Genomic DNA, 14,127 nt, shown 5'->3' on the forward strand with positions numbered 1-14,127 from the left:
TAATTCATCATTTAAAACATCGTGATGATAGATAAAAATAAAAGATAAATTTTATGATTAATAAAAATTGTCAATTCAATTAATTGCACTCTTTTTCAAAATATAAACACGCGCAAATGAAATTATTGGAATATACCACTAAATTCATATCGCGCAAATAATTTATAACTTTATAGATTATTTAAAAACAATCATTATAATTATTACCTTAATACAAAGGTGCTGTAAAAACTGCCTCTGTAAAATATGTCTCCTTCGGAGACTACAGCATTGCAGAGAATTTAGATAAACATCATTCGTATAAATGAATAAATTAGTGCAGTGTGCATTTTGTTTTTCGATTACGTTAATGACTTAAAACTATATACGTACAAGTGCGTACACAGAATAAGTATTATTTTCAGCTATACAATGAGCAAAGTTCACATGCACCAGTTATACTTATAATTTTGTACGTTATATATATTATCTAATCTCAAAAACAGAGCATAAAAGGCAAGTAAAGGAAAAAAAAAATATATATATATATATATAACTTAATTCTTAACGTAGCATTTAATAGAAAATTCCAATTTCAAAGATATTGAAACTTTTTCGTAAGTTTTTTGTATGCTACAAGCCTTTCCAACCATACACAACGTCCAGTCATTGACGAAACAATGTCGAGCAATCTGTTAAGCATCATCGCTTATCATTCAAAACAGGAAAAGAATAGATGCGGATATTGCGGTGGTCCAAATACAAGTTATAGTCATGGTAAATATTTAAATATATTATTAAAATATTGCGTAATAATATTTGGCCTTGCATGTGAAAAATCAGTATGAATTGTATGTTAAAAAGTTTGGTTTTGTAATATTACCATTTCAATTTCTTAAAGTAAAAAATATATATTCAATAATAGAATGATGTATAAGATAGAAATGAAAGTGGTTTTTTTTTTATATTTTACCTTTTATAAAACTTCAAGCGTACACAAATATATTTTAATTATTATCATTTTAATAAATCTTATTGCAAAATTATAAACTTTGAACTACTATTTTAGGAAATATTATAATATCTTAAAAATTATATCTTAATTATATAAAACCTTACATTTACTTCTAAAAAAATATTGTTTTCAATTTTTGTTGACGCGCTTGTTCAAATATAAAAATATAATTAGTTTAAAAGTGTATTCAATAAATTTAGTTTTATAATTAGCTATAATCTTTAATACAAATTGCTTTTGAGAAAACAACAACTTTATTTTATGAATTTTTATGTATTACAAGTATGTTAATATAAAGATTTTAAATAAATTCAATTAAATATAATACAAATTTATTAGATTAAAACTATTATCAATGTATTCTATATTTATATTCATAATACAATATTATTTTATATTCATAAGAATAATTATATTTTTTTTTATTAAGGTGCTAGAATCGAGTTTATCATTCTATAAAATATACAAATTCTGTTTGTTTCAATTAATAATTTGGAAAACTAAAATACTTGTTTATTTTTATTATTGATATTGTGAATTATATTATTGACTGAAAACAATGTGTCATTTCATTATCACATGTTAATTATATATTGTATAAATTTTTATTTGTGGTATTTTGTAATGTATACAAATTGTTTTTTTATAGGAATGTCTACTCAACTATTGACTGTTCAGCATTATCAAAATTTAATAGATCGAGGATGGAGACGAAGTGGTTGTTATTGTTATAAACCGATGATGAGTCAGACTTGTTGCCCCCATTATACTATTAAGTAAAAATTTGTGTTTACACAATATTAAAAAGTATCTTAAAATAATTATTAATTGACATATTTTTTCAGATGTGAATCTTTAGATTTTAAGATTACTAAATCGCAAAAAAAAATTCTCAAACGAATGATAAAGTTTCTTAAAAATGAATTGACAAAGGACGAACACAAATCTAATGTAATTATGTGTGACGAAGACATAGGTAAGGTCGTGTAACGCAAATAATTTCCGATATATTACTTCTAATTATGAAAAAATAAATTAATGTTACCAACAGTTAGAAATATAGAGATTCCAGATTATTCTAAATATGTTGAATCAACTGAAAAAAATGCTTTAAAAATGCAAGTGACTTCTGTATCAGAAGAGCTTGGCAATAGATTAGGTTCTAGCATAAGCAATAATGAATCAAGAACAGGTACGAGTAACCAATCAAATGAAAATTTTGCAAATTTATCAAAGCAACCAATGGAAACTACAACTACAGAAGCAACTCGCAGAAATTTTGATCCAACTAAAGAGCCACAAAAGAAAGCTAAACTTTTACGAATAGAAAGAAAACAAAATAAATTATTGGCTCAGGGTAAGACAGAGGAAGAAATAAAGAACATAATGAATAAAAATAAATCACAAAATACAGGCAAAACTCTAGAAGATTTATTTACTGAGATTAATAACTGCTCAAATAAATTGGAGGTATTCGTTTACTATATTTAATTAATTGTGATTAATAATATTTTAGTACAATAAGCAGTCCTCTTTACTCCGATTTTAAAATTTTAAATTATTCTATTTTCGTAAGTTGAGACTTGTTAGAACATCGCCGATAAGCGATAGTTACATGGCTAGTGCTAAAGAATCTTTTGAACTTTATAAAAAGTATCAAATGATAATTCATGGTGATAAATTGCAAAAACTTACAGAGGATCGATATTCAAGGTTTCTGGTTCATTCTCCTTTAAGGGTAATCTAATTCCTAATTCTCTTATTTATAAAATATATTGAAGAAATGTGAAAGTTCTATAAAATTAGTGATAATTTTAAAAATTGAATGTACATAAAAATAAATAAGTATAAATTTCATTTCAGTTTTTATAAAAAATTTTACAGACAATTATTATATATAATAGTAATATATTACAAATGCAAACATTAATCTTTAATGAATGAAAATTGATTAAATTTGTAAAAATCAAGACTTTGGTTGAAAATTTAATTTTTACACAAAATCACATAAAAATAAATAAATGAAATAGAGAGACCATTAATCTATCAACATTGTTCATTTCATTAATATAATATACTTATTAATCAAATTTATCATTTGTATAGCTTATAATAAGATTTAATAATAAATTTTATAATAAATTTAAATTCAATATAACTTTATAATAATTTATAATTTATTTAATTTCATTAATAATAATTACATAATATTATAATCTATTAGCAACAATACGAAAATATACATTTTATATTTTATTTAAAATTTAAATTCTTTTACTTATTGAATTGCTTGAATTTAAATTCAATATAAATTTAAATATAAAATTTAAATACTATTTATTGTTATTAAATGTGTAATGAACAGTGTAGATGTAAATATATTTTTCATATAAATCTTTTGGTTTCCCTTAAAAAGAAACAAAACAGAATTATAAAATTTCACAAATAATATCAGTATATGATAAATATTATTTTTAAATGATCATTTAACATAAAAATTTAAAATAAAATGCTAATTACAATTCAACTATAATATTAATTACAACGTAATATGTGACATAAATTTTTTATAAAATAAGTAAAAATAATTGCCATTTTTTCGTATATACTACTATTTTATTCAGTAATTATCGTATTATTTAAAAATATTTTACAATGTATAAATTATAAATCTTATTATTTTTTAAAATAGTTGATAAAGTGCGCGTTGAAAGATTTAACTTATACTTATTTATTTTAATCATAACTAAAAAATTGCTAATAGCCAATGAATTCTTAAATAATTTTTTCTTTATTTATTAGTTATTGTATGCGGTAGCAATATTTTCAATAAGAACTTTTTAAATATTATAAACCAAATTCTGTAAAAACAACGATTTTTAAAATAACACTTTCACATAACAATAATTGGAGCAAAGTGGACCTGTTTTCAGACTTATGTAAAATTAGAGATTAGAGAATTTAAGTTTGAGTGTTCTATGTGTAATTTATTTTACGCAAAGGTCTTTGTTACTTTGTCAGATGAGGTTGGTGAGAGTAATGTCAGATGAATTTACAAATACACTTGACAAGAGTGTTAAACTTTTCAAAACTTATCAAATGGCTATTCATAAAGAAAAACCTAAGGATTGTGATAAAAGAAGTTTTTTCAATTTTCTTGTAAAAAATCCATTGCAGGTACACTTTGTTCAGCTGCATATATCAAATTAGATTCAATTAATTACGACTGAGATTTTACATAAAGTATTTAATTTTATTTTTTTTTAAAGGAATGGATTCCAGAAGATGGTCCACCTCATGGATATGGAGCATTTCATGAACAATATTGGCTTAATGGAGCATTGATAGCTGTGGCTGTCATTGATATTCTACCATATTGCTTATCTAGTGTTTATTTTTTTTATGATCCTTCGTACTCTCATTTGTCTTTAGGAACATTCAGGTAAATTTACTATTATTATAGTTTATACAGACATAAGTTGACATAAGCTTATTAAAAAGAATAGTATTTAAATATAAAAGTTATTCCATATCTTGTTTATGTTTATGAATAAGTAAAAATCTAAGATTAAAAAATTATTCTCATATCAGCTGGTCAATACTCAATATATTCTACTATTGGTCGTTACAACCTCTGTATTCTATTTTAATTTTTTAGTTCTCTTAGAGAAATATTTTTAACTCGACAACTAAACAAGTATGCTTCAAATTTGAAGTATTACTACATGGGATTTTATATTCATTCGTGTACAAAAATGCGTTACAAAGCAAGAATGCAGCCATCAAAACTTCTCTGCCCAGAAACTTATATTTGGTGCGATGTTGACAAATGTTTACCAAAGTTAGATATTTCAAAATATAGCAGATTAAATGAAGATTCATCCGCTATAGATGAAGATGGTATAGTAGATATTCAACAGGTATAAATGTTTTTGTAATACTTATACTTAGTTTAAATTAATGTGAAATTAATTGAAACATATTTTTTCTAAACTACAGGTCTTAGTACTTTATCATAATAAAGCAATGGCATATGGAGTTTATCGGTATGTCCAAAATAAATTGATTGATGATGAAATAAAGGAATACGCATCTTTAATCGGTAAAAAATGTGCTCTCAACATGTTGTATTATATTGATTAATCGTATTATATTAAAATTAAAACAGTCATGCGTGCATTAAGACATTTATAAAATTAACATAATAATTACTATAAAAGCTTTAATGAAAAAAAAACAAAATTGATATTAATATAATTTTATGTGCGGTTAGAAACTTATTAATATTCTGGCATAAAATATTTAAGACTGCTGATATTAATTTAAATTCACGAATGAATTTCCTTTGAAATATTTTTTATAATTATAAACAAATATATACATGTATATATATATATTTTTTTTTTTTTACACGAAACGATTCATTTTTGACATTTAATCACAAAAATCTAAAATTATTTTAATTACAATAATGGTACTGTAATAAAAAGAATAATTCTTTATATTTTGAATTATGTCACTGAAGTGCCTAATACTTTAATTTACTTTTTATGCAGTGAATAAAAGAATTTTTTGTTATCCATTGATCGTAACAATTGTAACATTTTATTTGAATTGTGCAAATCAATTAATATTAAATGGAACATTCATTCAAATATTAAACAATATAATTTGTTAAAAAAATTAGAATGTATTTCCTAAATATTTGCATACTATACTGTCTTTTTCTGGATGTTATATATTAAATATTAGAATTTGTATTACCATTTGAAATTTATACATCTAAGAAACCGATATAGGCATTTATAAAATAAGTAATGTAATAAGTATTTTACAAGAAAAATAATAAAGCAAATCGAATTTTTAAAATTATTTAATAATTTTCATTTGGTGGCTTAGAATTTATACTTCATATTATTTCACTTATATACTAATCTGATTTATAATACATGCCTTTGGTTCATATAAATTTTATATAAGAGGGCTTAAAATTTCTTAAATTTTATAATCGCAATTATAAACAATAATTTTTAATTAATAGTAAAAAAATCCTTTGAATTCATTACGCATGAACTGGATTTCTTGTCTTTGATATTTCATTCCAAGGTTGAATTTTTCCACTACCTCCAATAATAAATATTAACATGCAGAATATAGTTACTCCTGCGTTGATCCAAAATACTATTTGCCATTTATCAATTATATTCTGTAATAAAATTTGATATGTTGTAATATTTTTTTTTTTTTGCTAAAAAATAATGAAACATATCCAATGATTATATTATTATTGATGAAAATTACTTTGAATTTTACTATTGAAATCTATTTACTAGATAATACAATTATATTGATTTAAATACTAAATTAATTAAGATCTCAATTTTGTAATATAATTTGTTAATATGCATTGAATATGAGTATCAACAAGGTATGTATATTATTATTATATTCATGGAATTTATTTTATAATCAATAGATGGATAACAAAAATTATTGACGATGATTAATAAATATTAATACATTTAAATATATACAAGTTTGATTATACTCTTCAACTACTTGTAAAAATTATTATAATGTCAAGATACATTTTGTATTATTGAATACAAAAGTATTATATATCGTATATTTAATATTAAGAAAAATATTTTAAATCACAATTCCTATGATTGTTTTTGTTTAATAACTGAGAAGTATGTCAAACAAAACTCCTATGTACGTGTCCGTACTATGCGTCGATCACCACAGTACACGAAAGTACAAAGGTTTCAGGTTTGCCCAATAATGATTATTAAACATCAATGTATTATTCAATGTATGATCTAATATTATCCCTTGATGCATGATATGTGCAGATAGTTTAGATGGTGACAAATAAAACTCCTAGTACTATCCGTACTATGAATTAATCAACATAGTACTAGACAGTACAAAGGATTCAGATTTGTCAGATTAAATGAAGCGGTAAGAAGAGCAATGTAAGTGATGATACTGAGGTTTGCAAAAGTATCATAACGAAACAAACACTCACTCCAGATCTTCCTGTAATAGTCTCCACTAATTTAGGAATTACCATGCCAGCTACGCAACCAATTGTATTCATAATTCCATACAAAAATCCAGCATAATTTGGAGATAAATCTTGATTATTAGAGAGATTTGAAATACTTGCTGCTCCATTAAATCCCAAAGCGAAGAACAGGAAAATATTGGCTAGGACGAATGAATAACCTGCATAGCTGACAGCAATGAGAAAGACACCAGGCACTAAGTGAGCTGGAGATAATACATAGCCATGAGTCTTATATAATTATGAAATACCATTTTACAAACATACAAGCATGTTCGTATCAATTATTGTTATCATTAGCCTAGTGAATAATCAAATGTTTATTATTATTATTATTATTATTATTATTATTATTATTATTATTATATTGCAATAAATAATAGAAATTATTTCAGAAGTTTTTAGAAAAATAATTGGCTAGACTTCTTTTTGAGATGTCATTGAATATTTCTATTGCTATGTAATATACAATTATTTAGATTATAATGGTTTGATAAATGAAGCGTTAATATTATATTGGACTTGGATTTCAAAACGAATATTTCGTCATAGCTTGTTAATACATAAAATTAATTATTCAATGATCATTAGATCTTTGCAATCATTAAATATTTCAAATATATAAAATCATCTGATGTGTTCCTTATATTCTGTATAATATTAAAATAAAATTTCGTAAAATTTTGTTTCTTACAAAAAATTGCTGCGAATTTGCGCAATGCAGTGACCGAAAGGATTTCTTTCCTCTTGATCGTATCGCTAGCCCAGCTGAAAAAGAAGCCGAAGGACATTCGAGCAACCCAAGGTAGTGAAACCAGTATGCCGCCTTTCACAAGCCTAAAACCTAACGCCTTCGTTAGATACAACATCAATGAGTTTTGATAAAAAAAAAGGAGAAAAATATTGCCAAAATGTAATATTATTAGGCAAATGAATGGCACGGAGGTCATAATTGCTTTCACTGGCATATCTTTCAGCATTTGCTTCTCAGATTCTACTGACCCCGCCTGGGCACTAAAACGAAATAAAATATGATACTTATTACAAGAAGCTATACAAATATTGTCATTATAAATAATTAAATAGAAAAATAAGATTCGTAAATAAATAAATAAGCATACAATAACGTATGAGAATTGATCATGAAATCGGTGTATCAAGAATCCGGATATATTAGAATGAATTCGAGAAACAATTTTCGCTTTTTCAAAATTTTAATGAAATTTTAAATTTAAACACGACTAATAGCATTGATATTTATATTAGTTAGAGTTAGCCACCCGTTGATTTCTGTTTTTTATGTTCATTGTTTTAATTTCAACTAGAATTCTATTTTATTATTTTATTCTTTATTTACTTTAACACGCGACTATTCAAACACCTTGTAAAGTACCAAGTAACCGAACACTAAGATTAACATTAAGATTTTGTTTGAAATAGAAATATTATAAGGAAAATTTTATTCTTGCGACGATAGAAAATTCAAAAACTTTTATAAAAATAAAAAAAAAAATAATAAAAAAAATATGCAGCCTTGTATCCAGAAAGCATGAAAAAAATAACACTCACTTAATTATGTAATTTTTTTCTTCGTCGGTAATACCCGGATGTTCGACGGGCGAATCGTACGCTAGAAGATACCAAAAGAAAACCCAAAGCAGCATAAGTACTGAGGGTAAATACCAGCCGGTCTCCCAATTAATAGTTTCCGCGATAATGGCAATTAGTGGGAAGGTGAAGATAGTGCCAAAAGTGCCACCCAATAATGACCAGACAAAGCGTGACTTTTCGTTAGGAGGCGCCCACTTGGCCACTAAAGTGTGACACGCTGGAAATAAGACACCACCCATGAAGCCGACAATAGCACGCGAGACTACCAGGGCAATCCAGTGACAGTTGGCGATCAATGGACTTATTAAAGAGATGATCGCTGATATCAAAGACGTCCACAGGATCATTTTTCGGGGACCAAACTTCAAAGCCATAATGCCGCCCAAAAAATTGCCTGGTACATTACCATACGCGTACGCTGCCAGTAACTCACCTATACTAAAACAAATATCTTTTAGAGCCTATACTTATTTTCATACACAAACATTATCAATCTCGAAATATCTTTACTAACAAGAGTAATTTAACGTAAATATTTTAACCAAATGCGCATAGCTTGTCTTCTTACGTAACTGCTTTTGACTATCTGTGATACAGATTAATTCTGCATGCCAAGAATGACTTAAGCAAGGCAATAAACTATTTTTATACTCATTGTCTTACATCAACAAATATCATTTTATATTAAACGTTCGAGAGCGAAAGCTGTAGGAATAAGGTAGCCCGTGTAAGGAGGCATAATATTTAATATCACCGAATCCGTAATCTCTGAAATTCTTGATGATTTAATGTTAAATGGTCGTTGACGTCTCTAAGCAAGAATTCTTTAATTCGTCGCCAGGACGAACCTCGAACGTAAGACGACCAGAAGAACGGTTGGTTAGTGAAGAAATCAAGGATCTGCCTTGGATTAACCGAGTCGTTGCCCTCTGCCTGTCGCTTAAACCTTGACAGAGCGTCGGCATGGGCGACCTCCTGTATGAGATCGTCCGGGCTACGCCATAATACGTTCGCATGTTCCTCAGTGGTCGGGTTATCCAACGTTCCAAAGCGAAGGCTACTGTTCGTGTAGGATCCTAACTTATCTGCAATCATCGGTACGACAAGAATTGGCATTTGCAGTCGGCACATGTACGATGTCCAGCAAGCCGTGAACATCATCACGCACATCAATCCTCGAATCGGTAACCATCCTAAAAGCAGCACGAGCTTTAACTTATCCAATGTATTAACGATTATACTCGTACACAATATGTGCAACCTACTTAAAAACTAATATTGTTGCATTTAATTTTAAATCTATAAAATGTCGATATCTTTTTATAATTTAACGTAACCATGGGCTTTTGATATTATAAAACATACGCACATAGTAACAACAGTATGTTGTTATTATTATTGTAATTGTTGTTATATAATACGTTGAACGCAGCGAAACGTATATAAAAGTGGTTAATTTTCATTTTACAATTTTTCCAAATTTTTTGTCGTAAAATCATTATTATTACAAACTTCCTAATTATTATTTACATTATGACCACGTTAAAAGATTGAATAATAAGAATTTTAATAATTGGTTCCATAAATTTTAAAATCATTTTATTATCAATGACATGTATTTTTTTAAGAAATTAATACAATTTTTAAACTCAGAAATTTACCTCAATAATCACTTCCTTTTTTGTTAGGAAGAACAACATTTTTTTTTTCATTTTTTTTTTTTTTTTTCAAAAATGTACAAGAATCACGATAAACAATCATAATTTTACAATTATGACTATCTTTCAAGTAGGTATAAAAGAAAAAAAGAAAAAAATTTTTTTAATTCAATTAAAATTGAGAGATATGGTTTAAATTATATATATTTTTATTGTTAATAGACATATATAAGATCTCGTATTTGACTCAATTTTATGAATACAATAATGCAAAATATATGACAGAATACTTACGTATGTATTTCCAACAATTATCCATAATTTTTAAATATTAATATATAAAACATTAAAAGTTAACTAACTAGTATCAAAAGTTTAGCATTTCTAGCCAACGTTTTAATCTTTTAAATAAATATCTTGGTGTGAAGTTGAAAGAAATATAAAATTTGAATTTTATAAATTATATTCATTTGTTTTAATTGCATTTTTTAAATAAATATTTCAAAAAATAAAAATTAATGTATTATTATTAAAGCGATTTCAATTCAAATATTAATTGCCAGCAACAAATTTAATTTATAATTATTAACAACATTTAGTCTTATAATCAAATTAAATTACAATTTCATTATAAAAACATTTTTAATTTAAGGTTACACATACGAATAAAAGTTAAATTAAAACGTACACAATTGGTATGAATCAAAATTCCATGACAGGCATATTTTAACATAAGATTCAAATTTAAAAATATTATTCCTCGTAATACGTATTTGTGAGAAATTTTCCTTCCACCAATTCTTATATGATATTAAATTTTTAAAAACGCTTATTATACATTTACATTGATAATATTAAATTAATATTTAAGCATTATTAAAATAAATTAAATTAAACTTTAACACTATTTTATATTACTTGATGCATTAAATAGGACCATGTTGTTTAATATCAATTGTTATTAAATAAAATCATTGTTATTTAATAAAGATTAAAAATAATTTTAAAAATCTACTTACTCATTATGAAAACATTAGTGATTAAACTCTTTTTTACCATTTTTCTTATTCTTATATTTAACGTTTGTACCCAAGAAAGGTATTTTAAAAAATTATAACATATAATAAAGCCGCACCAAAACTTGTCACACAATTTCAAATGCAAAAACTTATGAAAAATTATTAATAGGTTAACAAAATGCCTATTCTAATTGTTTGCAAATAAATTTGAACCTTAAATTTACCAATACATAATAACCATGTTCGCAACTTTTGTAGAACTGACTTTGGGTCGCTTTGCGCACATAGCTTTTATAGACGTCGTCTCATATCCTTCAAGGGAAGGGGACAGAAAATGAACATTATCATTTCACATTTTCAGATTTTCCAACCTTTCTCAGAAAACTAAAATCGTCCCTCTCTCTTCACTTTCTACTTTTCATTTTATTTCTCGCAAATGAAATTAAAGGTACCGATGAATTGTATGAGTTATTGCCGGTTCCTAAAACTTTCTATTAGCTTAAAGGGAAGCGATTTGTTAATAGAAAAGCTAATTTATAAGAACAGAGCTACGCATATAAAGTATTAACTAATGGGAAATTGTGAAAATAATAACGTAGAAACCTATATCTTTACTTATATTATCATGTTTATTTTATTTTTTATTATTAAAACAATTAACTTTTAATGATATTTTTATTACGATATAAAAAATAAAATTAGAAAAATTAATAGAATACTTTTGTAATATATTTATTTGCATTGTATATTATTATTTTTATACAAATACATAAAGGCATAGTGTACAACTCTTAAATGTTCAATTTTAATGGAAAAATATTTTTCGCGAAATGCATCATATATACCTGTACCGATTTCTCAATTACCAAAATCATATTTTTTTGTTAAAATAATCGAAGCTTTTAAACGCAATGAGATTATATAATTATTATAATTATTAAAATATTAAAATTTAAAAGATAGTATCTCATCTTGTACGTTGATCAAACAATGTTATAACTGAACTTAATAGAAAATGAAACAGCGATTAAAAAATAACGGCTTCGATTGCAATTGTAAACTTCCTGAATTATATATATGCTGATTGCGAGTAACAAATCATTAGCGTAGTCGGAAGCCTCGGAAAATTCATAAAATGGAAGTAACTTTTATGATCCCACCGATATAATAAATACAATCTCAAATTATCACGGGTGAGACACGACAAGCATAATCACCGAGTCTGCATTTTTGCAACATCGCATACATACTGCACTAATCGACTATTATTTTTTTCTTATATCATCTTTTTAAACAACGGTATGTCAATTGTCAAACTGCTTCGTATATATATATATATATATATATATATATATATATATATATATATATATATTTTCTATATGTATATAATTCTATCGTGTATAATAATTTCTAATTCATAATAATATTATGAATATTTATAAATAATACAAACTTTCTTACATAAATATATTTTGAGTAATCACTTGTAAAATTTTTCATTTTGACTATTCATAGTTGGAAAAGTACATGATTGTTCGAACAATTAATAACAATACTTTTTATTTCTTGATAATTTTAGCCTATTTTATTTGTTAGTTAGTGAAATTTGAAATTTATTTATAGTTTTCTTCTTTTTTTTTTTTTTTTTTTTTTTTTTTTATAAAATATTATAACAATATTATATATTACATTTACTAATTAACTATAATATAATTTGGCAAAAGTATAAATTCTGAAATAATTAATTGAAAAAAATATATACCTACATCTTAATTAATTTCTATGCTTTATGAATGTTTATAATATTTGTTTTTTTTATTTTCTTTTTTTTTTTTTTTTTTTTAATATACGCCTTTAACATACGCCTTTAATCCTTAGATGGAAATAAAATGGATATAAAAATTTTCTATGAATTTGAAAATAAAGCGAATTTTAATTTAAAAAATATTAAATCTATTTAAATGTAAAATATACGTAGTTGTATTTTCTAAATAATAATAGTCAATTATTGTGTAAATGAAGAAACTGACAAGTATCGCAATTATTATCGCCTGTATTTAAATATTATATACTTTTAATGAATACTGATAACAAATTTTTCAAATTTTCTCTAAATATATATTAATAAATTATCTCACGCAAGAAAAATTGTTGATTTATATTTAACAAGATCCACTGAAAAAGTCTATAGTTATGCGTGCGATCTTTAATATTTAAGATCAAATTTAAAATAATTTTTTTATTAAAATTGGTCGTTCCTGAGAAATTTCTTATTTAATTATAAATTATTATCAATATTATTGATTACTTATAAAATATTATTTTGCATTTACGAATGTACAATTACCAAAAATCATCTCCATAGTGTAGAAATGTTTTTATAAACTTAGATTAATTAAAAATTACTTAATTTTTTTTTTTTTAATATTTTTCAAATACTCTGAAATACAATACGAATTATTAATGTAATTGAAACACAATTTCCTGTAAAAAAAAAAATAATTTTTAAAAATTCTATATTTTGAGATAATACAATTGGAAGATTCTTTAATAAAATTATGTATAATAAAAATAATATTAACTGAAATTATACAAAAATTATTTTTAGCTTATATAATAAGAATAATAATATATAAGCTATTTAATAATATGACACACATATTAGTTTTATTTTTATGAAGTTCTTTTATTATTATTTTTTTTTTTTTTTTTTAATAAATGAAAAAATATGTTAATAATATTTTAATTCTACAGAACTTCATTTTATTTATT

The 14,127-nt window shown here is 24.6% G+C and overlaps 2 protein-coding genes across 4 annotated transcripts; one reads left to right on the forward strand and one right to left on the reverse strand.

Annotated features, from left to right (window-relative positions):
• The first annotated feature begins 421 nt into the window (after positions 1–421).
• On the forward strand, positions 422–5,177 carry Ate1 (arginyltransferase 1). Of its 3 annotated transcripts, none has more exons than XM_011499168.1 (9): positions 422–495; positions 581–756; positions 1,644–1,770; positions 1,840–1,970; positions 2,046–2,464; positions 2,571–2,732; positions 4,264–4,436; positions 4,653–4,914; positions 4,994–5,177. In XM_011499168.1, the coding sequence occupies exons 2-9, from the start codon at positions 660–662 to the stop codon at positions 5,135–5,137; spliced, it is 1,515 nt and encodes a 504-aa protein (XP_011497470.1). In that variant the 5' UTR covers positions 422–495; positions 581–659; the 3' UTR covers positions 5,138–5,177. The 3 variants fall into 3 exon arrangements, with proteins under 3 accessions (XP_011497470.1, XP_011497471.1, XP_011497472.1); XM_011499169.1 differs by lacking the exon at positions 2,571–2,732 and adding an exon at positions 4,016–4,171; XM_011499170.1 differs by lacking the exon at positions 2,571–2,732.
• An 804-nt stretch (positions 5,178–5,981) lies between these two features.
• Positions 5,982–9,928, reverse strand: LOC105361882 (sialin). Its single transcript, XM_011499172.1, has 5 exons — positions 9,524–9,928; positions 8,634–9,108; positions 7,759–8,078; positions 7,026–7,270; positions 5,982–6,200 (listed from the first exon to the last, which is right to left on the reverse strand). The coding sequence occupies exons 1-5, from the start codon at positions 9,843–9,845 to the stop codon at positions 6,057–6,059; spliced, it is 1,506 nt and encodes a 501-aa protein (XP_011497474.1). The 5' UTR covers positions 9,846–9,928; the 3' UTR covers positions 5,982–6,056.
• Between the last annotated feature and the right edge of the window lie 4,199 nt (positions 9,929–14,127).

Source organism: Ceratosolen solmsi, unplaced genomic scaffold, assembly GCF_000503995.2.
Source record: "Ceratosolen solmsi marchali unplaced genomic scaffold, CerSol_1.0 scaffold2, whole genome shotgun sequence".
In the NCBI taxonomy this organism is placed as follows: Eukaryota; Metazoa; Arthropoda; class Insecta; order Hymenoptera; family Agaonidae; genus Ceratosolen; species Ceratosolen solmsi.